General features: G+C 35.0%; 2 protein-coding genes across 2 annotated transcripts; one reads left to right on the top strand and one right to left on the bottom strand.

Annotated features, from left to right (window-relative positions):
- Positions 1–444: 444 nt before the first annotated feature.
- Positions 445–22,326, bottom strand: LOC139875893 (uncharacterized). The gene is made up of 2 exons (XM_071863188.1): positions 21,844–22,326; positions 445–594 (listed from the first exon to the last, which is right to left on the bottom strand). Exons 1-2 carry the CDS (start codon positions 22,324–22,326, stop codon positions 445–447), a joined length of 633 nt encoding a protein of 210 aa, XP_071719289.1.
- Positions 22,327–24,254: 1,928 nt separating this feature from the next.
- On the top strand, positions 24,255–24,824 carry LOC139877608 (pterocarpan synthase 1-like). The gene has a single exon (XM_071865035.1). The coding sequence runs from the start codon at positions 24,255–24,257 to the stop codon at positions 24,822–24,824; it is 570 nt and encodes a 189-aa protein (XP_071721136.1).
- The last annotated feature ends 977 nt before the right edge of the window (positions 24,825–25,801 follow it).

Here is a 25,801-nt window from a genome sequence, read left to right as displayed (position 1 = left end):
CTTACGCAAGTTAGGTACATACAATACATTATAAAGAGTAATAATTTTCCCGAAGCTAAACTTCAATACAACATTTCCATAACCAATAACACTAGCAATAGATTCGTTGCCCATGTGCAAAACATCTTTTTCCGGTACAAAAGTCTTAAACCATTCACGGTCCTTGCAAGCATGGCAAGTTGAACCTGAATCTACCACTGTATCATCCTGTACATAGAATGCATCAGATATATGTGAAACATAGTTCTTAATTGGAATAGTCACACAGTCATAAATTTGACCTTGATTAGGAGTAGGATCCTTTGATCCTTGGCCCGCACCCAATGTGCTTTCTCCTTCTCCCATCTTGATTTTACAATCCCGCTTATAGTGATCGATTTTGCCACACCTCCAATAAGACTTCTTGTCCTTCTTATTGGACGCATTCTTGTTGCCATCAAACTTTCATTTCTTGTTGTTTGATTTCTTGTTGTATTTGTTCCCATGGGATTTATCTTCAATTATGTTAATTGAAGAAGATCCCACTTCTTTACCCTTCCCTTTGCCACTATCTTGTGCCCGAATTGATTCCTCAATTCTCAAGTGACTACCTAACTGATGGAATTTAACAAGTTCATAAAACATGTTCTTATAGTTAACATAATTACAAAACTAATTTGTAGTAGTGTTAAAGCAAGCGGAAGCAAAATGATAAGTTCATGTTATATGTTTAGCCATTAAGTTAAATTCCATGTTAATATTAAGTCTAGAATATATACTTACATATAAGAACAAGAGGAAAAGATATATATATACCTCCTCAAGCTAGTTGAGGGTTATTTCCAAGTTGCAAGATGATGATGAAGATGATGAACTATAGAGCTTCTAACTTGAAGCCTCAAGCAAGTAATACCCACAAGCAATAACCCCAACACCTTTGTAATTAGTTAGGATTTAAATGACACTAGAAATGAGCTTGTAAAACCCAAATTTAGAACACCCTTTTGACCATAAAAGGCCACGGCCTACAGCTCAGTTTTGAGCAGATTCTGTTTTGTTTTTAGCTCTCTTTTGATATGTTTTAATGCATATGTGTATGGAATACTAAGTCCCCTTAGTCTTAGTTAAGCATGGGTAGCAAGTATTAAACAAATGCATGCTTATTCTAACTCCCATGCCACTCACATTGCTATAATATAATATACTTTTATAAAAAAAAACTGATTTTATAAAATCAGTTTTTATAAAACTTGATTTCATAAAATACATTTTATAAACTTGTATATATATATTATTTGTTATGTATATTTTATAAAACCAATTTTATAAAATGTATCATAACTTAATTAATTATTTAACCTATAAATAATTAAATCCTTATTATATAAGTTGTTCCATAACTTATATAAACATATCATGTAATATTATTTAAGAAACCTTTTCCTTAAAATTCAAGTGTCGCGTATTTAATCAATGATCCAATCGTTAAGATCAAATATGAATAAGGTGTCGGTAAGCTTGTTATTGGGTATGACCCGACTTGGATCAAAACATATTAGCCACATTAATTTAATATATCTCTCGGGCATACGAAATACCTTCAATCTCCCACTTGCATGAGAAACATAAGAAATTAATGCAAGTGATGGATACCACCTAATGACCATCTATCACCCCTAATATGTTATGACTGTGCCATTCAATAATATCATCCCTTTCGAGTTCCCATCTCGAATATGAATAGGTGAATCTTTTCATTATATCCTTTCGTCCTGGATGTCATGTTAAATCCAAGAGACACAGAGTGATCACTCTCTTCTAGATTTAACTTTATCAGGCCTTAGACATCTGACTCTCAACGAATAAGAGGGACAAATTCCATCTTGACTACATACGTCCAAAATATATACCTTGCATTATACCTGAGCTTTTCCTTGTGAACTACCATATTTCAGAATAGCAAAGGAAATGATCAAGGCACGATACTAGGTAAATATCCGAACCCAATATGTATCTCAAGTCAGAGGATACAATGATATTCGCCTTTACTCAAGACTACATGTGATCAACCACATAGGCTCTATTTAGTAAATCTTGAGGGCGGGTCTTCCAATATTTGTATCCCACAAATATTTATGAACCTTGGTTGCAACCTAGCCCCACATTCATACCGTGAACGTTTACCAATCCAAGTTCATAATAGTCTAAACCTCACACTTGTTCCCACATATGTGATCGACTACGGAATTTTAGAATAATTACTTATTCATGGATAAAATATGGAAAATAGGAACATGACTCAAAATAAATTAATACCATAATTATATTAATGAGTTTGAACAAATTTCGTTCCGTAACAATACTTAAAACAGATCATGACCAATCACTAGAATATCGAAGCCCTAATGCACAAACATGTCCTGTATGTTTTGATCCATGTAAGATCTTCGTAAGAGGATTCGCTATATTAAGATCTGTGTGAACTTTGCGAATACATATCTTTCCCTTTTCAACTTCATCCCTTATGTAGTTGAATCTCCGCTCAATGTGACGGGTCTTTTGGTGAGCACGAGGTTCTTTGATTTGAGCAATCGCACCCTCGTTGTCACAAAAGATCTCAAGAGGGTCCTGAATGGAAGGGACTACTCCTAAGTCGTCGATGAATTTCTTCATCCATGCAGCTTCCTGAGCTGCCAATGATGCGGCGATGTACTCCGACTCTGTAGTGGATAATGCAACAACATCCTGTTTTGAACTCTTCCAAGAGACCGCACCTCCATTTAACGTGAAGACATAACCGGATTGTGATCGAGAATCATCTCGATCAGTTTGGAAACTCGCATCCACGTAACCCTTTACAGCAAGTTCCTCCTCACCAGATCCATATATTAGAAACATATCCTTAGTCCTCCTAAGGTATTTCAATATACTTTTAACCGCAATCCAATGACTGTTTCCTGGGTTATTCTGGTATCTACTTGTCAAGCTTAGGGCGCATGACACATCCGGTCTAGTGCATATCATTGCATACATGATTGACCCAATAGCAAATGCATAAGGGACTCTCTTCATTCTCTCTTGTTCATCTTTCGTGGTAGGGCACTGAGATGAACTGAGAGGCGTTCCTCTTTGAATAGGTACCAAACCACTCTTAGAGTTCTCCATCTTGAACCTTTTCAAGACCTTTTCAATGTATGCACTTTGATTCAAACCTATCAGTTTCTTGGATCTATTCCTGTAGATCCCAATCCCCAAAACGTATTGTGCTTCTCCAAGATCCTTAATGGAGAAGCATTTACTTAGCCAAGTTTTAACTCCTTGCATTGCCGGAATATCATTTCCAAATAACAATATATCATCAACATATAGTACAAGAAACATGATAGTGCTCCCACTAGCTTTCTTGTATACACAAGCTTCATCACCATTTTTGATGAAGCCAAATTTCTCGGCCTCCTCATTAAAACGATGATTCCACATTCTAGATGCTTGTTTCAATCCGTAGATTGACTTCTTTAACTTGCATACCTTTTTAGGATATTTCAGATCAACAAAACCTTCAGGCTGAACCATATATATATCTTCCACAAGATATCCATTTAGGAAAGCGGTCTTGACATCCATTTGCCATATTTCATAATCATAATGAGCAGCAATGGCAAATAATATCCTAATAGACTTTAGCATTGCCACAGGCGAAAAAGTTTCATCATTGTCAACCCCTTGAGTTTGAGTGAAATCTTTTGCTACAAGTCTAGCTTTATATGTATCCAAGTTTCCATGTATGTCGGTTTTCATTTTGAAAAGCCATTTACAATCAACTAACCTAGAGCCAGCAGGTTGTGCAACAAGTTCCCAAACTTGGTTGTCATACATGGATTGCATCTCAGCGTTTATGGCTTCCTGCCATTTATCCTTATCAATCCTTGATAAAGCATCTTGGTAGTTTGCTGGTTCATCCAAATCAACCACATAGCAACCATCCACGAGAAACCCATATCTCTCAGGAGGATTACTAATTCTACCAGATCTGCGAACATCTTGTGTATTTTGATCATCCATTTGATCATTCTCAACATTTTCATGTTGAGTGCTAGTATCAACCAATTGTGTATCATCTACTTGATCTCGAACCTCCTCAAGATCTATCTTCCTTTCACTATCACCTTCCATCAGGAACTTAGTTTCAAGGAATTCAGCCTTCCGAGCAACAAATACATTCTGTTCGGAGGGATCATAGAAATAATATCCCATATTATCCTTGGGATATCCTATGAAAATACACTTTGTGGATCAAGCATTTAACTTATTAGGGACGTAACGCTTAGGGTAAGCTTCACATCCCCATACCTTTAAGTATGATAGAGATGGAGGTTTTCCAAACCACATCTCATGAGGTGTTCGTTCCACTTTCTTGGTTGGGGCCATATTTAAAATACGAGCTTCGGAGCATAGACAATAACCCCAAAATGATAGAGGTAATGAGCTTCTAGCCATCATAGATCGAACCATATCCATTAGGGTTCGGTTCCTCCTTTCAGAAACTCCATTCAGTTGGGGTGTTCCAGGAGGAGTGAGTTGCGAGATAATCCCACAACTTCTAAGATGATCTTGGAAAGCATCGCTAAGGTACTCACCTCTTCTATCGGTACGAAGTACCTTGATTGTCTTATTGAGTTGATTTTGTACTTCGTTTTGATACTCTTTGAATGCTTCAAAAGTTTCGTCCTTATGTCTTAACAAGTAGACATATCTGAAACGACTGAAGTCATCAATGAAAGTAACGAAGTATCTTTCACCATTCCTAGTTGTGGGCTTAAAGGGTCCATATACATCCGAATGTATTAATCTCAATAAGTCCTTAGCCCTTTCGTGGGTCCCTTTGAAAGGTGCTTTAGTCATTTTGCCTTGTAAACAAGATTCACATACATCAAACGAGTCTAGTTCATTTGATTTCAAAAGGCCATTCTTTTGAAGTGTATGCATTCAATTCTTGTTTATGTGACCAAGGCGACAATGCCATAAGTAGAAATCACTCAAATCCCTTTTGAGTTTCTTGGTGCTAGTATGGTATATTGAGCTACTAGATAATGTGTCATCATGAACCTATTCATAAATTCCATTTGAAGGCGAAGCCTTAAAATAGAATACATTATCTAAATAAACGTGGATATCATCATTAACAAAATTAAGATAAAAACCACATTGTTTTAAACGGGAAACTGAAATAATGTTTCGACATAAATCCGGTGCATACAAAACATTGTTCAAAATAAGTTCCAAACCACTTGGAAGCTTTAATACAAAGTCTCCTTGAGCCTTCACTTGTACTTTGGCTCCATTACCCATAAAGAGACTTGATGTTCCCGTTTGCTTGCTACTTCTTTTGAACCCCTGCAAAGAATTGCAAATGTGAGTTCCACATCCAGTGTCTAATACCCATGTATTAGAAGAAGTAATACTAAGCTCTATATATACCATATATATATTACATGAGGTTTGCCCCGCATCCCTCTTTTCCTTCAACTCCTTAAGGTAGACCGGGCAGTTGCGTTTCCAGTGACCCATTTCACCGCAACCGAAGCACGGGTCTTCCTTGGGGTTTGATTGTCCGGCAACCTTTTGCTTCTTGTTCTTGTTTTTGGTTGGGGTAACCATCCTCCCCTTTCCCTTTCCTTGATGGGTGGGTCCTTTCCTCTTAGCCGCCTTTGGCTTAGAGGTGTTATTACCTTTGGACCCACCATCATTGATCATTAGCACGGGTGAAGCCCTCTTACCCATGCTAGTTTCTGCCGTCCTAAGCATGCCATGAAGTTCGCCAATGGTCTTATCCATCCCATTCATATTGTAATTAATTACAAATTGGTCAAACATCTTTGACAAGGAGTTTAGGATAAGATCCGTGGCTAGCTCATTAGATATGTTGAGATTAAGACGGTTTGAGCGATCAATGAGGCTTTTCTTCTTAAGGGCATAAGATGAAACGGATTGGGATTCGTCCATACGACATGCATGAAGTGCTCGAACGGTCTCGAAGCGCTCGACACGTGCTTGTTGAAGGAACATCTCCTTCAATTGCGTGATCATGTCGTATGCAGTATGATGCTCAAAATCCTTTTAGAGTTCGGGTATCATAGTCCCAAGCATTAGGCAAGCGACTTGCACCGAATCGGCGCAATACTTATCCCAATAAGCCATGTCTTCCGTATCATCCTCGTCGGGTTGATCGGGAATGGGGTCTTCCAACACATACGCCTTATCCTCAAGTTTGAGGACAATCCTAAGATTGCGGAACCAATCCATAAAGTTCGTATGGTTAAGTTTGTCTTTCTCGAGGAGAGACCTTAACGATAGGTTGTTCAAGTTAATAGGTGCGTTTTACATGTTGTTGTTATTGGCGGCCATCTACAAAATTTAACAAAGTTCATTTAAGTACGGATTTTAAATATAATAAACAATACCCTTTTAAATTTTAATTGACTTATTAAATATTAGAATCCAACGGTAAATCAAATTTCGGTTAGGTGACCTTTATCCCGTTATTTGATTTAGCTAGGTAGTCATTTATATGACAATTGCAATCCTTTTGCAACTTCTAAATTATGGGATCATGCAATCCTTTTGCATGGCATATTCATCCCATCAACGCCTATTTGTTCCTCATGCTTCGGTGACCCTAAGTTCATGATTCCCAAATCAAGTCGTCCTACTTGTGTAAACGTGTAAATTTAACATCCAAGTAGTTAGGTGACCTTTATCCCACAAGTGTGCGAAATTTACCTCAATCATATTAGTTTGCTCACAACGGTTAGGTGACCTTTATTCCATTATGAGTTCCCTAATATTTTCAAGTGTCACACAAAAGGATGGCGTTTAACTTGTTTGCCTTGTCGATTAAGGGATTTTAAGTTTTCGTTAATTCTAGTTTAAGAAAACATTTATGCCATACACCAACATGCATTTAGTGTATGGTTCATTTGAAATCCATTTTCAAGTCTTGTAATTTTAGCCAATTACTTGATATAAACCACTTTATATATATGATCCTTATCATGTTCTTAATAACCGTTTATTAATGTCCTTTTAGCCGTTTTTAATTTAGCCATTTAAATTGACGTTTTGCATGTCGTTAATAATTTAACCAATTAAATTGTAGTTATGCTTGTTGTTAACTTGAGTGATAACTTGTTGTAGTAACATACACAATCCACAATCATACAAGAAATATAACAACCACGCATGCAAACAAATGTGTTCACAATCAAGCCAATTTGGTAGACATTTGTTTAGCCGAAAACAAATGTCACCGGTTAAGGGTTATAACACTAAGTAGGAGATTTCAAAATCTCCCACTTAATCTTGCATCCAAATGCATCTTCCAAGTCTTCATCTTGTATCTTCATTTTTACAAAAAACATATCCTAATACATTTTTCTAGAAATGAAAATACAACCTAATCTATTTTACATACCAAATATAAAATAAATTACATAACCAAAATAACAATATTACAAACCAACTTGAATGAATATTGCAACCACATGAATGAATTAATATTACATACCAAATGAATTATTAATAATCATCCAAACATGAAACCAATCAAACAAAAGGTCAAGGCTTGATTGTGAACTTCAACATACAACAAATTTGACCAATTTGCAAGTTCCAAACCCATTTGGAACTCTTCCTAAAATCGGCCAACTATACCAACCCTGTAGTGACCCGAACTTTTTCATGTTTATATATATTAATTGAGATTGATATTTACATGATTAAATGTTTCCAACATGTTAAGCAATCAAACTTGTTAAGACTTGATTAATTGAAATATGTTTTATATAGACAATTGACCACCCAAGTTGACCGGTGATTCACGAACGTTAAAACTTGTAAAAACTATATGATGACATATATATGGATATATATATAGTTAACATGATACTATGATAAGTAAACATATCATTAAGTATATTAACAATGAACTACATATGTAAAAACAAGACTACTAACTTAATGATTTTTAAACGAGACATATATGTAACGATTATCGTTGTAAAGACATTTAATAATATTCATACATGATAATATCATGATAATATAATAATTTAAAATCTCATTTGATATTATAAACATTGGGTTAACAACATTTAACAAGATCGTTAACCTAAAGGTTTCAAAACAACACTTACATGTAACGACTAACGATGACTTAACGACTCAGTTAAAATGTATATACATGTAGTGTTTTAATATGTATTTATACACTTTTGAAAGACTTCAATACACTTATCAAAATACTTCTACTTAACAAAAATGCTTACAATTACATCCTCATTCAGTTTCATCAACAATTCTACTCGTATGCACCCGTATTCGTACTCGTACAATACACAGCTTTTAGATGTATGTACTATTGGTATATACACTCCAATGATCAGCTCTTAGCAGCCCATGTGAGTCACCTAACACATGTGGGAACCATCATTTGGAAACTAGCATGAAATATCTCATAAAATTACAAAAATATGAGTAATCATTCATGACTTATTTACATGAAAACAAAATTACATATCCTTTATATCTAATCCATATACCAACGACCAAAAACACCTACAAACACTTTCATTCTTCAATTTTCTTCATCTAATTGATCTCTCTCAAGTTCTATCTTCAAGTTCTAAGTGTTCTTCATAAATTCTACAAGTTCTAGTTACATAAAATCAAGAATACTTTCAAGTTTGCTAGCTCACTTCCAATCTTGTAAGGTGATCATCCAACCTCAAGAAATCTTTGTTTCTTACAGTAGGTTATCATTCTAATACAAGGTAATAATCATATTCAAACTTTAGTTCAATTTCTATAACTATAACAATCTTATTTCAAGTGATGATCTTACTTGAACTTGTTTTCGTGTCATGATTCTGCTTCAAGAACTTCGAGCCATCCAAGGATCCGTTGAAGCTAGATCGATTTTTCTCTTTTCCAGTAGGTTTATCCAAGGAACTTAAGGTAGTAATGATGTTCATAACATCATTCAATTCATACATATAAAGCTATCTTATTCGAAAGTTTAAACTTGTAATCACTAGAACATAGTTTAGTTAATTCTAAACTTGTTCGCAAACAAAAGTTAATCCTTATAACTTGACTTTTAAAATTAACTAAACACATGTTCTATATCTATATGATATGCTAACTTAATGATTTAAAACCTGGAAACACGAAAAACACCGTAAAATCGGATTTACGCCGTCGTAGTAACACCGCGGGCTGTTTTGGGTTAGTTAATTAAAAACTATGATAAACTTTGATTTAAAACTTGTTATTCTGAGAAAAAGATTTTTATTATGAACATGACACTATATCCAAAAATTATGGTTAAACTCAAAGTGGAAGTATGTTTTCTAAAATGGTCATCTAGACGTCGTTCTTTCGACTGAAATGACTACCTTTACAAAAAAGACTTGTAACTTATTTTTCCGACTATAAACCTATACTTTTTCTGTTTAGATTCATAAAATAGAGTTCAATATGAAACCATAGCAATTTGATTCACTCAAAACGGATTTAAAATGAAGAAGTTATGGGTAAAACAAGATTGGATAATTTTTCTCATTTTAGCTACGTGAAAATTGGTAACAAATCTATTCCAACCATAACTTAATCAACTTGTATTGTATATTATGTAATCTTGAGATACCATAGACACATATACAATGTTTCGACCTATCATGTCGACACATCTATATATATTTCGGAACAACCATAGACACTCTATATGTGAATGTTGGAGTTAGCTATACATGGTTGAGGTTGATTCCAAAATATATATAGTTTGAGTTGTGATCAATACTGAGATACGTATACACTGGGTCGTGGATTGATTCAAGATAATATTTATCGATTTATTTCTGTACATCTGACTGTGGACAACTAGTTGTAGGTTACTAACGAGGACAGCTGACTTAATAAACTTAAAACATCAAAATATATTAAAAGTGTTGTAAATATATTTTGAACATACTTTGATATATATGTATATATTGTTATAGGTTCGTGAATCAACCAGTGGCCAAGTCTTACTTCCCGACGAAGTAAAAATCTGTGAAAGTGAGTTATAGTCCCACTTTTAAAATCTAATATTTTTGGGATGAGAATACATGCAGGTTTTATAAATGATTTACAAAATAGACACAAGTACGTGAAACTACATTCTATGGTTGAATTATCGAAATCGAATATGCCCCTTTTTATTAAGTCTGGTAATCTAAGAATTAGGGAACAGACACCCTAATTGACGCGAATCCTAAAGATAGATCTATTGGGCCTAACAAACCCCATCCAAAGTACCGGATGCTTTAGTACTTCGAAATTTATATCATATCCGAAGGGTGTCCCGGAATGATGGGGATATTCTCATATATGCATCTTGTTAATGTCGGTTACCAGGTGTTCACCATATGAATGATTTTTATCTCTATGTATGGGATGTGTATTGAAATATGAAATCTTGTGGTCTATTATTATGATTTGATATATATAGGTTAAACCTATAACTCACCAACATTTTTTGTTGACGTTTTAAGCATGTTCATTCTCAGGTGATTATTAAGAGCTTCCGCTGTCGCATACTTAAATAAGGACGAGATTTGGAGTCCATGCTTGTATGATATTGTGTCAAACTGCATTCAAGAAACTTATTTTGTTGTAACATATTTGTAATGTAAACCATTATGTAATGGTCGTGTGTAAACAGGATATTTTAGATTATCATTATTTGATAATCTACGTAAAGCTTTTTAAACCTTTATTGACGAAATAAAGGTTATGGTTTGTTTTAAAATGAATGCAGTCTTTGAAAAACGTCTCATATAGAGGTCAAAACCTCGCAACGAAATCAATTAATATGGAACGTTTTTAATCAATAAGAACGGGACATTTCAGTTGGTATCCGAGCATTGGTCTTAGAGAACCAGAATTTTGCATTAGTGTGTCTTATCGAGTTTGTTAGGATGCATTAGTGAGTCTGGACTTCGACCGTGTTTACTTGAAAAATGATTGCTTAACAAATTTTGTTGGAAACTATATATTTTTAACATGTGAATATTATGTGATATATTAATCTCTTAACGCGTTTGATATTATGTGATAGATGTCTACCTCTAGAACAAGTCCCATTGACTCACCTAATAATAATGAAGTGTCAAATGTAAATTGGAATGATTCGTGGACTGATTCACAAGTTCCCGAAGAGGAACCGGAAGAAGAATCGGAACCGGAAGAAGAATCGGAACCGGAAGAAGAATCGGAACCGGATGAAGAAACGGAACCGGTGGGGGAAATAATAAAACGGTTAAGTAAAAGAAAATCCTCAACCAACCGACCAAGGTTAATTATGGTCAACGGTGTTTCCGCCAAGGAAGCAAAATATTGGGAGGATTACCAATTCTCCGATGAATCGGATTCCGACGAGAATTCCGATGATGTTATAGAAATTACCCCAACTGAATTTATAAAGGCAAAAGAAAATAATAAGGGAAAGGGCATAAAAATAGAGAAATCTAATTCCAACCCCGATGAACTTTATATGTATCGTCAACCCCCGAAGTCCTTAAGTTGTAACAATGACCCGGGAACCTCTAAACCACCAGGTTTTTCTAAACCAATGTGGAAAACGACGGCTCGTATTAGGGGAACATCATATATCCCTAGAAACTTGGCAAAACGAACCAAAACCGAAGAAGAAGAAACAAGCGAGTCGGAATAAGATAGTTGTTTTCGTGTGGTGTAATATATGTAATATAGTGTGCTTATGCTTTATGATATATGTAAAAATTGCTTGTATTAATAAGTATTTTTTTTTATGAATCTAACTCTTGTCTATTTTACAGTATAAAAACACAAAATGGATAGACAACCCAATATTTTAAGAGACCTACCCGGAGACATGATTGATGAAATCTTGTCTAGAGTCGGTCAGAATTCTTCGGCACAACTATTTAAGGCGAGATCAGTTTGTAAGACATTCGAAGAACGTTCCAAGAATGCCTTGGTTTATAAAGGCTTTCGTTCAAAAGATGGGGGATATCACATTGGTAAATCCATAAGTTACGATGTGTTTACTTTGACGCATATATTGCGGGGAACCCAAATGCTATTTTACGCAATGGGTTAAGAAATTATTTTGACTCAATATATCCGAATATTGGACTTCGTGATTTAGAAAAAGCGGCTAACATGCAACATAAAGAAGCATGTTATGCTTACGGATTAGTAATGTTCGCTTCTCACCAAAGTGAGAACAAGAACATCGGGCTACAACTATTAAACAAAACATTCCCACAAGTGACGGAGTCGGTAATTGGGGTAAGAAATGAGGTTTTTAGATTGTTACGGCACTGTTGGACATTACGTAACCCTCGTCCCTTTGACGACGTTACAACATGCTGTCTTATCAACGGCCATAACGGTTATGTTCCACAAGACCAAGGATGGGAAGTAATCCTAGTAAAACCAGAATGCATGACTTGTTTCTGGACGTATGAATTACGTGTCTTTATTGCCTTTGCTGAACGACTTGTGTACTAGCTAGAATTATCTTCACAACCATCTTGTATCAAATTTATTGTGTGCTATATTTCATGCTATATGTAAAATAAGCGGTATTGTAAGTTTGTAAAATATTGTGTAAAAGTTTGAACGCGAAATATTATTATAATCAGTTTTTCATATAGAATTGTAGTAGTTGAATTGTATATTAGCTACTAAGTATGAACTTAACGGGTAGGTACTACCCGAATTTAAACTTATAAAATGCTAATATGAAGAAAAAGCTTTTATAAATGAGTTCATATTATGCTACGAAATACTATTAACTACTCTTAATATTCTGTATGATTAACTTGTTCCATTTGACTATTTTGAAGGAAATGGCACCGACTACTCGACACACCGTGAATATGAATGAAGAGGAATTCCGTACTTTTCTTGCTTCAAACATAGCCGCAGTACAAGCTGCGCTACATACCAACAATAACCTTGGATCTAGCAGTACAGGAAATCGTGTAGGATGCACCTACAAAGAATTCACTGCCTGCAAACCTTTGGAATTTGATGGAACCGAAGGACCGATCGGATTGAAACGGTGGACCGAGAAGGTCGAATCGGTGTTTGCCATAAGTAAGTGTACTGAAGAGGACAAAGTGAAGTACGCTACGCATACCTTCACAGGTTCTGCGTTAACATGGTGGAATACCTATCTAGAGCATGTGGGACAAGACGATGCGTACGCACTACCGTGGTCAGCATTCAAGCACTTGATGAACGAGAAGTACCGTCCCAGAACCGAGGTCAATAAGCTCAAGACAGAACTTAGAGGGTTACGAACCCAAGGATTTGATATTACCACGTACGAAAGACGATTCACAGAATTGTGCTTATTGTGTCCGGGAGCATTCAAAGATGAGGAAGAGAAGATCGACGCGTTTGTGAAAGGATTACCGGAAAGAATCCAAGAAGATATAAGTTCACACGAGCCCGCCTCCATACAACAGGCATGTAGATTGGCTCACAAACTAGTGAACCAGATTGAAGAAAGAATTAAAGAACAGACTGCTGAAGAGGCCAATGTGAAGCAAGTCAAAAGAAAGTGGGAGGAAAACGGTGATAAGAATCACCAATACAACAACAACAGCAATTACAACAATAATCGCAACAATTATCCCAACAATCGCAACATCAATCGCAACTACAACAAACGGCCCAACAACAACAACAACAACAACAGCAACTACAACAATCATCCCAACAACAATAATAACCGCAACAACAACAACAATCAGAAGCAGCTATGCCAAAGGTGTGAAAAGTATCACCCGGGGTTCTGCACCAAATTTTGCAACAAGTGTAAAAGAAATGGTCATAGCGCGGTGAAGTGTGAGGTCTACGGACCAGGGGTTAATAGAACGAAAGGAACAAATGGTGTCGGAACGAGTAATGGCGGAGCAAGTAGTGTCGGAGCAAGTTATGCCAATGTAGTTTGTTATAAATGTGGAAAACCGGGCCACATTATTAGAAATTGCCCGAACCAGGAGAACACGAATGGACAAGGCCGCGGAAGAGTTTTCAATATTAATGCGGCAGAGGCACAGGAAGACCCGGAGCTTGTTACGGGTACGTTTCTTATTGACAATAAATCTGCTTACGTTTTATTTGATTCGGGTGCGAATAGAAGCTATATGAGTAGAGATTTTTGTGCTAAATTAAGTTGTCCATTGACGCCTTTGGATAGTAAATTTTTACTCGAATTAGCAAATGGTAAATTAATTTCAGCAGGTAATATATGTCGGAATCGAGAAATTAAACTGGTTAGCGAAACATTTAAGATTGATTTGATACCAGTAGAGTTAGGGAGTTTTGATGTGATAATCGGTATGGACTGGTTGAAAGAAGTGAAAGCAGAGATCGTTTGTTACAAAAATGCAATTCGCATTATACGAGAAAAAGGAAAACCCTTAATGGTGTACGGAGAAAAGGGCAACACGAAGCTACATCTTATTAGTAATTTGAAGGCACAAAAACTAATAAGAAAAGGTTGCTATGCTATTCTAGCACACGTCGAGAAAGTACAAACTAAAAAAAAGAGCATCAATGATGTTCCCATTGCAAAAGAATTTCCCGATGTATTTCCGAAAGAATTACCAGGATTACCCCCACATCGATCCGTTGAATTTCAAATAGATCTTGTACCAGGAGCTGCACCAATAGCTCGTGCTCCTTACAGACTCGCACCCAGAGAGATGAAAGAACTACAAAGCCAATTACAAGAAATTTTAGACCTTGGTTTCATTCGACCAAGCACATCACCGTGGGGAGCTCCTGTTTTGTTTGTCAAGAAGAAAGATGGTACATTCAGGTTGTGTATCGACTACCGAGAGTTGAACAAACTTACCATCAAGAACCGCTACCCACTACCGAGAATCGGCGACTTATTTGATCAACTACAAGGCTCGTCTGTTTATTCAAAGATTGACTTACGTTCCGGGTATCATCAAATGCAGGTGAAAGAAGATGATATTCCAAAGACTGCTTTCAGAACACGTTACGGTCATTACGAGTTTATGGTCATGCCGTTTGGTTTAACTAATGCACCAACTGTGTTCATGGACCTTATGAACCGAGTGTGTGGACCATACCTTGAAAAGTTTGTCATTTTTTTCATTGATGACATACTTATTTACTCAAATAATGACCAAGAACACGGTGAACATTTGAGAAAGGTGTTAGAAGTATTGAGGAAGGAAGAGTTGTACGCAAAGTTTTCAAAGTGTGCATTTTGGTTGGAAGAAGTTCAATTCCTCGGTCACATAGTGAACAAAGAAGGTATTAAGGTGGATCCGGTAAAGATAGAAACTGTTGAAAAGTGGGAAACCCCGAAAACTCTGAAACACATATGCCAGTTTTTAAGACTAGCTGGTTACTACAGAAGGTTCATCCAAGACTTTTCCAGAATAGCAAAACCCTTGACTGCATTAACGCATAAAGGGAAGAAATTTGAATGGAATGATGAACAAGAGAAAGCGTTTCAGTTATTGAAGAAAAAGCTAACTACGGCACCTATATTGTCATTGCCTGAAGGGAATGATGATTTTGTGATTTATTGTGACGCATCAAAGCAAGGTCTCAGTTGTGTATTAATGCAACGAACGAAGGTGATTGCTTATGCATCTAGACAATTGAAGATTCACGAACAAAATTATACGACGCATGATTTGGAATTAGGCGCGGTTGTTATTGCATTAAAGACTTGGAGGCACTACTTATATGGGGTCAAAAGTATTATATATACCGACCACAAAAGTCTTCAACACATATTTAATCAGAAACAACTGAATATGAGGCAGCGTAGGTGGATTCAATTGACTTTGAGATTCGTTACCACCCGGGGAAGGCAAATGTGGTAGCCGATGCCTTGAGCAGGAAGGACAGAGAACCCATTCGAGTAAAATCTATGAATATAATGATTCATAATAACCTTACTACTCAAATAAAGGAGGCGCAACAAGGAGTTTTAAAAAAGGGAAATTTAAAGGATGAAATACCCAAAGGATCGGAGAAGCATCTTAATATTTGGGAAGACGGAACCCTTTATAGGGCTGAAAGGATTTGGGTACCAAAATTTGGAGATATGAGAGAAATGGTACTTAGAGAAGCTCATAAAACCAGATACTCAATACATCCTGGAACGGGGAAGATGTACAAGGATCTCAAGAAACATTTTTGGTGGCCGGGTATGAAAGCCGATGTTGCTAAATACGTAGGAGAATGTTTGACGTGTTCTAAGGTTAAAGCTGAGCATCAAAAACCATCAGGTCTACTTCAACAACCCGAAATCCCGGAATGGAAATGGGAAAACATTACCATGGATTTCATCACTAAATTGCCAAGGACTCCAAGTGATTTTGATACTATTTGGGTAATAGTTGATCGTCTCACCAAATCAGCATACTTCCTACCAATAAGAGAAGATGACAAGATGGAGAAGTTAGCACGACTGTATTTGAAGGAAGTCATCTCCCGACATGGAATACCAATCTCTATTATCTCTGATAGGGATGGCAGATTTATTTCAAAATTCTGGCAGACATTACAGCAAGCATTAGGAACTCGTCTAGGCATGAGTACTGCCTATCATCCACAAACTGATGGGCAGAGCGAAAGGACGATAAAAACGCTTGAAGACATGCTACGAGCATGTGTTATTGATTTCGGAAACAGTTGGGATCGACATCTACCGTTAGCAGAATTTTCCTACAACAACAGCTACCATTCAAGCATTGAGATGGCGCCGTTTGAAGCACTTTATGGTAGAAAGTGCAGGTCTCCGATTTTTTGGAGTGAAGTGGGGGATAGACAGATTACGGGTCCGGAGATTATACAAGAAACTACCGAGAAGATCATCCAAATTCAACAACGGTTGAAAACCGCCCAAAGTCGACAAAAGAGCTACGCTGACATTAAAAGAAAAGATATCGAATTTGAAATTGGAGAAATGGTCATGCTTAAAGTTGCACCTTGGAAAGGCGTTGTTCGATTTGGTAAATGAGGGAAATTAAATCCAAGGTATATTGGACCATTCAAGATTATTGATTGTGTCGGACCAGTAGCTTACCGACTTGAGTTACCTCAACAACTCGCGGCTGTACATAACACTTTCCACGTCTCGAATTTGAAGAAATGTTTTGCTAAAGAAGATCTCACTATTCCATTAGATGAAATCCAAATCAACGAAAAACTTCAATTCATCGAAGAACCCGTCGAAATAATGGATCGTGAGGTTAAAAGACTTAAGCAAAACAAGATACCAATTGTTAAGGTTTGATGGAATGCTCGTAGAGGACCCGAGTTTACCTGGGAGCGTGAAGATCAGATGAAGAAGAAATACCCGCATCTATTTCCAGAAGATTCGTCAACACCTTCAACAGCTTAAAATTTCGGGACGAAATTTATTTAACGGGTAGGTACTGTAGTGACCCGAACTTTTCCATGTTTATATATATATTAATTGAGATTGATATTTACATGATTAAATGTTTCCAACATGTTAAGCAATCAAACTTGTTAAGACTTGATTAATTGAAATATGTTTCATATAGACAATTGACCACCCAAGTTGACCGGTGATTCACGAACGTTAAAACTTGTAAAAATTATATGATGACATATATATGGATATATATATATAGTTAACATGATACTATGATAAGTAAACATATCATTAAGTATATTAACAATGAACTACATATGTAAAAACAAGACTACTAACTTAATGATTTTTAAACGAGACATATATGTAACGATTATCGTTGTAAAGACATTTAATGATATTCATACATGATAATATCATGATAATATAATAATTTAAAATCTCATTTGATATTATAAACATTGGGTTAACAACATTTAACAAGATCGTTAACCTAAAGGTTTCAAAACAACACTTACATGTAACGACTAACGATGACTTAACGACTCAGTTAAAATGTATATACATGTAGTTTTTTAATATGTATTTATACACTTTTGAAAGACTTCAATACACTTATCAAAATACTTCTACTTAACAAAAATGCTTACAATTACATCCTCGTTCAGTTTCATCAACAATTCTACTCGTATGCACCCGTATTCGTACTCGTACAATACACAGCTTTTAGATGTATATACTATTGGTATATACACTCCACTGATCAGCTCTTAGCAGCCCATGTGAGTCACCTAACACATGTGGGAACCATCATTTGGCAACTAGCATGAAATATCTCATAAAATTACAAAAATATGAGTAATCATTCATGACTTATTTACATGAAAACAAAATTACATATCCTTTATATCTAATCCATATACCAACGACCAAAAACACTTACAAACACTTTCATTCTTCAATTTTCTTCATCTAATTGATCTCTCTCAAGTTCTATCTTCAAGTTCTAAGTGTTCTTCATAAATTCTACAAGTTCTAGTTACATAAAATAAAGAATACTTTTAAGTTTGCTAGCTCACTTCCAATCTTGTAAGGTGATCATCCAACCTCAAGAAATCTTTGTTTCTTACAGTAGGTTATCATTCTAATACAAGGTAATAATCATATTCAAACTTTGGTTCAATTTCTATAACTATAACAATCTTATTTCAAGTGATGATCTTACTTGAACTTGTTTTCGTGTCATGATTCTGCTTCAAGAACTTCGAGCCATCCAAGGATCCGTTGAAGCTAGATCCATTTTTATCTTTTCCAGTAGGTTTATCCAAGGAACTTAAGGTAGTAATGATGTTCATAACATCATTCAATTCATACATATAAAGCTATCTTATTCGAAGGTTTAAACTTGTAATCACTAGAACATAGTTTAGTTAATTCTAAACTTGTTCGCAAACAAAAGTTAATCCTTCTAACTTGACTTTTAAAATCAACTAAACACATGTTCTATATCTATATGATATGCTAACTTAATGATTTAAAACCTGGAAACACGAAAAACACCGTAAAACCGGATTTACGTCGTCGTAGTAACACCGCGGGCTGTTTTGGGTTAGTTAATTAAAAACTATGACAAACTTTGATTTAAAAGTTGTTATTCTGAGAAAATGATTTTTATTATGAACATGAAACTATATCCAAAAATTATGGTTAAACTCAAAGTGGAAGTATGTTTTCTAAAATGGTCATCTAGACGTCGTTCTTTCGACTGAAATGACTACCTTTACAAAAAAGACTTGTAACTTATTTTTCCAACTATAAACCTATACTTTTTATGTTTAGATTCATAAAATAGAGTTCAATATGAAACCATAGCAATTTGATTCACTCAAAACGGATTTAAAATGAAGAAGTTATGGGTAAAACAAGATTGGATAATTTTTCTCATTTTAGCTACGTGAAAATTGGTAACAAATCTATTCCAACCATAACTTAATCAACTTGTATTGTATATTATGTAATCTTGAGATACCATAGACACGTATACAATGTTTCGACCTATCATGTCGACACATCTATATATATTTCGGAACAATCATAGACACTCTATATGTGAATGTTGGAGTTAGCTATACAGGGTTGAGGTTGATTCCAAAATATATATAGTTTGAGTTGTGATCAATACTGAGATACGTATACACTGGGTCGTGGATTGATTCAAGATAATATTTATCGATTTATTTCTGTACATCTGACTGTGGACAACTAGTTGTAGGTTACTAACGAGGACAGCTGACTTAATAAACTTAAAACATCAAAATATATTAAAAGTGTTGTAAATATATTTTGAACATACTTTGATATATATGTATATATTGTTATAGGTTCGTGAATCAACCAGTGGCCAAGTCTTACTTCCCGACGAAGTAAAAATCTGTGAAAGTGAGTTATAGTATCACTTTTAAAATCTAATATTTTTGGGATGAGAATACATGCAGGTTTTATAAATGATTTACAAAATAGACACAAGTACGTGAAACTACATTCTATGGTTGAATTATCGAAATCGAATATGTCCCTTTTTATTAAGTCTGGTAATCTAAGAATTAGGGAACAGACACCCTAATTGACGCGAATCCTAAAGATAGATCTATTGGGCCTAACAAACCCCATCCAAAGTACCGGATGCTTTAGTACTTCGAAATTTATATCATATCCGAAGGGTGTCCCGGAATGATGGGGATATTCTCATATATGCATCTTGTTAATGTCGGTTACCAGGTGTTCACCATATGAATGATTTTTATCTCTATGTATGGGATGTGTATTGAAATATGAAATCTTGTGGTCTATTATTATGATTTGATATATATAGGTTAAACCTATAACTCACCAACATTTTTTGTTGACGTTTTAAGCATGTTCATTCTCAGGTGATTATTAAGAGCTTCCGATGTCGCATACTTAAATAAGGACGAGATTTGAAGTCCATGCTTGTATGATATTGTGTAAAAACTGCATTCAAAAAACTTATTTTGTTGTAACATATTTGTAATGTAAACCATTATGTAATGGTCGTGTGTAAACAGGATATTTTAGATTATCATTATTTGATAATCTACGTAAAGCTTTTTAAACCTTTATTGATGAAATAAAGGTTATGGTTTGTTTTAAAATGAATGCAGTCTTTGAAAAACGTCTCATATAGAGGTCAAAACCTCGCAACGAAATCAATTAATATGGAACGTTTTTAATCAATAAGAACGGGACATTTCAAACCCTCCCAAACCCGAAAGTTTTTGCATTCCATATTCATGCATGTACTTAGAATGCAAATATAGCGGGTTTAAAGGCCATATAAGAAGCATAATCCATAGACTTCGGCTCTAGATACCATTGATGGAATTTAACAAGTTCATAAAACATGTTCTTATAGTTAACATAATTACAAAACCAATTTGTAGTAGTGTTAAAGCAAGCGGAAGCAAAATGATAAGTTCATGTTATATGTTTAGCCATTAAGTTAAATTCCATGTTAATACTAAGTCTAGAATATATACTTACATATAAGAACAAGAGGAAAAGATATATATATACCTCCTCAAGCTAGTTGAGGGTTGTTTCCAAGTTGCAAGATGATGATGAAGATGATGAACTATAGAGCTTCTAACTTGAAGCCTCAAGCAAGTAATACCCACAAGCAATAACCCCAACACCTTTGTAATTAGTTAGGATTTAAATGACACTAGAAATGAGCTTGTAAAACCCAAATTTAGAACACCCTTTTGACCATAAAAGGCCACGGCCTTCAGCTCAGTTTTGAGCAGATTCTATTTTGTTTGTAGCTCTCTTTTGATATGTTTTAATGCATGTGTGTATGGAATACTAAGTCCCCTTGGTCTTAGTTAAGCATGGGTAGCAAGTATTAAACAAATGCATGCTTATTCTAACTCCCATGCCACTCACATTGCTATAATATAATATACTTTTATAAAAAAAAACTGATTTTATAAAATCAGTTTTTATAAAACTTGATTTCATAAAATACATTTTATAAACTTGTATATATATATTATTTGTTATGTATATTTTATAAAATCAATTTTATAAAATGTATCATAACTTAATTAATTATTTAACCTATAAATAATTAAATCCTTGTTATATAAGTTGTTCCATAACTTATATAAACATATCATGTAATATTATTTAAGAAACCTTTTCCTTAAAATTCAAGTGTCGCGTATTTAATCAATGATCCAATCGTTAAGATCAAATACGAATAAGGTGTCGGTAAGCTTGTTAGTGGGTATGACCCGACTTGGATCAAAACATATTAGCCACATTAATTTAATATGTCTCTCGGGCATACGAAATACCTTCACTAACTCATTCAAATTCATATCTTCTTTCTTGTGTTTGAGTGTGTGTGTAATATCTTGCCATGAAGATGGCAATTTATCAATGATGGATGAAACCGAGAAAGTTTCATCCATACTTATGTTATGTTGGGTAAATTGCCCCAAGATCCTAACGATCTCATGGAATTGTTTCATGATGGGCCTAGTATCAACAATCTTGTAATTGTTGAAATTGCTAACAAGAAACTTCTTGCTAGACGCATCCTTGGCCGTATACTTGGCCTCCAATTTATCCCAAAGTTCCTTTGCCGATTCAACCGAATTGTAAACATCAAATAAAACATCGGACATACCATTTAGAATGTGGCCACGACACATCAAGTCATCGTTGTCCCATTTGCTCCTTAACCGGGCATGTTCCATTGTCTCGTCATCCGATTCAGTGGGCCTTGGAGTTGACAACACATAAACCAATTTCAATGTGGTCAAAAGAAATTTCATCTTCTTTTGCTATCTCCTAAAATCTGCCCCTTCAAATTTCTCCAATTTTGCAAACCTTGAAGTCATTTCTTTCACCGTTTCACCGGACATGGTGATCTAAATTATTCGATTAGAATGTTATGAACTTGGATTGTAAGTAACCTTCGTGCCTGAAACGGAACCGACTCTGGATTGATCTTTGAATCGTGTGAACACTTTCCTAATCGAATATTTCGACCCTATTAGCCACGGGTTACACGAAGTTTCGATTGGGATAAGACAAAGACTAGATTGTTGTCTTGGCTAAAAGAAAACAATCAAAACAATTGTAGAGATTTATCTTCTAAGTGTTTAAGTTGAAAGTGTGTAAAAAGTCAAAAATCTGAAATCTTTTTCAAATACACAAAGAGTGTATTTATAATGGGTCAAAAGGTTTCTTGAAAAGTCACAACCTTTGATTCATACCCATTAGTGACTTGAAAATTAATATTCATGTATTTAGACTTAAAATGGTCTAAACATGTAAAAACGCAGTTTAAATGCCCTGGAACAATCCCAAAACGTTTGGGGTTCAAATGTGCCTTTTGGGTTGAAAAGACACATTTTCAGTGAATCAGTGATAAGCCGCGCCGCGGGTCCAGGAGCCTTCCCGCGGGCTAACAAAGCACCATACTTTAAAACCGGCCATAATCCTCGACCTCGAAAATGCGCCTTAAGCATATCGGCTTTTGAAGTCGCGTTTCGCATTCCTTAAGTTCCAAATATTATTTCCAAGTCCAAAAGAAACCTTAAACCACCTCACGTTTTACGAACGTATGCTACACACTCTCCGAATTCGTGTAACGTATCAATAGTTCGAACACACTTTCAACATAGTAATCCAATCCCTAAAATGAATCTTGGATCATGCTAAAATCACCAACATAATCATTATGAAACTATTTCACAGGATGACGAGAACAATTGCCATCACAATTCTGAGACCTCACCCCAAGCTGAAAACGTCGAAAGAATCATAATACAAAAGGTAACAAAACATCTGACCAATTTGTGTCCTCCTGATGTCCTCTATTAAGATGTCCTCTATTAAGGATATGCTAATGAGAGTTGTAAATGTACATTTATTTATTTATTTAAATTTTTTTTTTTTTTTTTTTTTATATTTTTTTTTTTTGTGTTACATCATTGATTTGTTTTTTCTTTATTTCAGAATTTGAATCCTTGTTTGGCAACTTGGAAAAATGAAAAGAGATACGCGAACAAGGAGTATGCAAATTCGTTGTACGTTGTTTATATATTGTATGATAGTAAAAACAGCTATGTAAGAACCACTTTGTAAGAACAACAATGTGAAAACAACTACGGCAAAAAAAAAAAAAAAAACTGAAGCTTTCTACAAAGATAAACAATCAGCTTTAGACTGTAAACAACGTCAACGTAAAACAAAGCAATCAACGATCTCAGGTCCGTCGTCGCAATGCGCGGCTGACCAAAGAATTTTTTTTTTTTATTTTTTTTTTTTTGGCAAAAAACGAAAACTATATAAACGAGCCCCTTTCTCGGAAAAGAAATGAGCTAATCGAAGATACAAGCATCAAGCAACCTGGCTCACGGGATCAACATCTAAACAAAACAAGCATTATCCAAACTACCCAAGAAACGACATGAGCCAAGCCGCTAAAAACTAAAACAACAAAACCGAAGCTAAGGAAACTACTTCGAAAACAGAGAAAACCAAACCAAAGCTTGTTTCTATCGATACCAATTTAAGTCTATTAAAAACGAATGGTATTTCATATCAAGATATATTAAATTGGGTTGACATACAACGCAACGAATAAAATAATAAACAAACATTTAATAATTGAATGTATAGTATATTCTAATACTATATGTAAACAATCAAACACCTCCATTATTCCATAATCCTCACTATCTCTATCCCCACAATGGCTCAATCTCTCCCTAAATATACTACTTTCATCCTTTTTCTTTTTTCATTTCTCCTCAAAACACAATCCCATAAATATTCCGAAAAATTATCCCCAAAATCCCTCGGTTTCAAAACAGAAAAACTAACTCACCTTCACTTCTACTTGCACGACATAATCGGTGGGGACCACCCAACCGCTGTCCTTGTCGCTCAACCTCCTAAATTCAACACCTCCAATTCAGTATTTGGTGCTACGTTCGTCATCGATGATCCATTGACCATGGGGCCCGATCAAAGTTCCAAGATTGTTGGACGAGCTCAAGGGATGTATACATTCGCTAGTTTAAATGAGTTTCGACTTTTGATGGTTATGGATTTTGTTTTTGTTAAAGGGAAGTATAACGGTAGCACTTTGAGTATAATAGGTTTGAACTACGTGCCATCGCCTGTTAGAGAAATGCCAATCGTTAGTGGAAGTGGGATTTTTCGATTTGCACGAGGTTATGCACTTGCAAACACTCATTTTATCAATATGACTAGTGGTAATGCCGTTGTTGAGTACAATGTTTTTGTCCTGCATTATTAATTATCGTATTTTATCAAGAGCTTGAAAATGTATTTTGTTGTGTTCTTGTTTTAAATAAAAAAGTCAGATATATTGTCATATAACGTTTTATTTAGTTATGTATTTTGTATTATATTTTTACATGCATAATAATTCATAACTAGCTTAAAGCCCGCAATTTTACGGGCACTTTTGTATGAGAGTTATGGAAATTCCGATGATTCAATTAATTTAGGTATATATATAATATGTTCGTTTGATTGCAAAGCAAAAGAAAATAGAATAATAATCTATTAATGTCGGTCATTCTGTAGTAGTAATAGATTATAGATATTAGATATTAGTTGAGAGATAAAATCATAAAGACATATAAATTTTTACGCATTAATAACTGTAAAGACTATTAGCTGCTTTGGAAACAATTCACATGAATCACACATTCGTCTTTTTAGATGATGTATTAGAAGCATACCAACATTATAAAGGATAAACGAAACAATATGAAAGGTAAACATAAAACGATAAGCATACCAACATAGTTTAATGTTAACATACTTGTAACAAACTTGTTTAAAGCATCAATACATCAACCGATTGACAGAAACCGCATCACGCAAAAATCACTTGACATGTTCAAGTGTAATATTACAATCGGATGATGAACTGTACGGTAAAACATTCATCTTCACTGGACCCTACAAACCTTAAGCAGATAGAACTATGAGTGCTTACATTTGTACCTAATCACAAATACATCGCCATGATTCAATTGATTTTTTGAAAGATAAGAACTCCAGCCAGCTGGAACAACGATTCTAAAAGAATACTTAGAACATTCTTTTATTAAACCCCATTTCACTTCTATATCTGCACGATTTACTACTAAAACTGTTGTCCCATGTTGTATCTCATGAAGAGTTGCAAATACCTCCGAAATGTACTAAATAATAATAGAAGTCAATAAGATGTAATGGCTTCACAAAATATTGTAAGTTTAA

This window comes from Rutidosis leptorrhynchoides, chromosome 11 (genome assembly GCF_046630445.1).
Source record: "Rutidosis leptorrhynchoides isolate AG116_Rl617_1_P2 chromosome 11, CSIRO_AGI_Rlap_v1, whole genome shotgun sequence".
Classification (NCBI taxonomy): domain Eukaryota; kingdom Viridiplantae; phylum Streptophyta; class Magnoliopsida; order Asterales; family Asteraceae; genus Rutidosis; species Rutidosis leptorrhynchoides.
Note: the sequence above shows the minus strand (reverse complement) of the source record. Positions and strands in the feature narration are given on the sequence as shown.

What these genes read in the sequence shown, in the direction of transcription:
- LOC139877608 (XM_071865035.1), top strand. Translation starts at nt 24,255, where the DNA reads ATGGCTCAATCTCTCCCTAAATATACTACTTTCATCCTTTTTCTTTTT.
- LOC139875893 (XM_071863188.1), bottom strand. Translation starts at nt 22,326, where the DNA reads ATGAAATTTCTTTTGACCACATTGAAATTGGTTTATGTGTTGTCAACT. An exon ending in ATTTGAATGAGTTAGTGAAG is followed by an intron (nt 595 to 21,843) that starts GTATTTCGTATG and finishes AAATTCCATCAG; the next exon opens with TTAGGTAGTCACTTGAGAAT.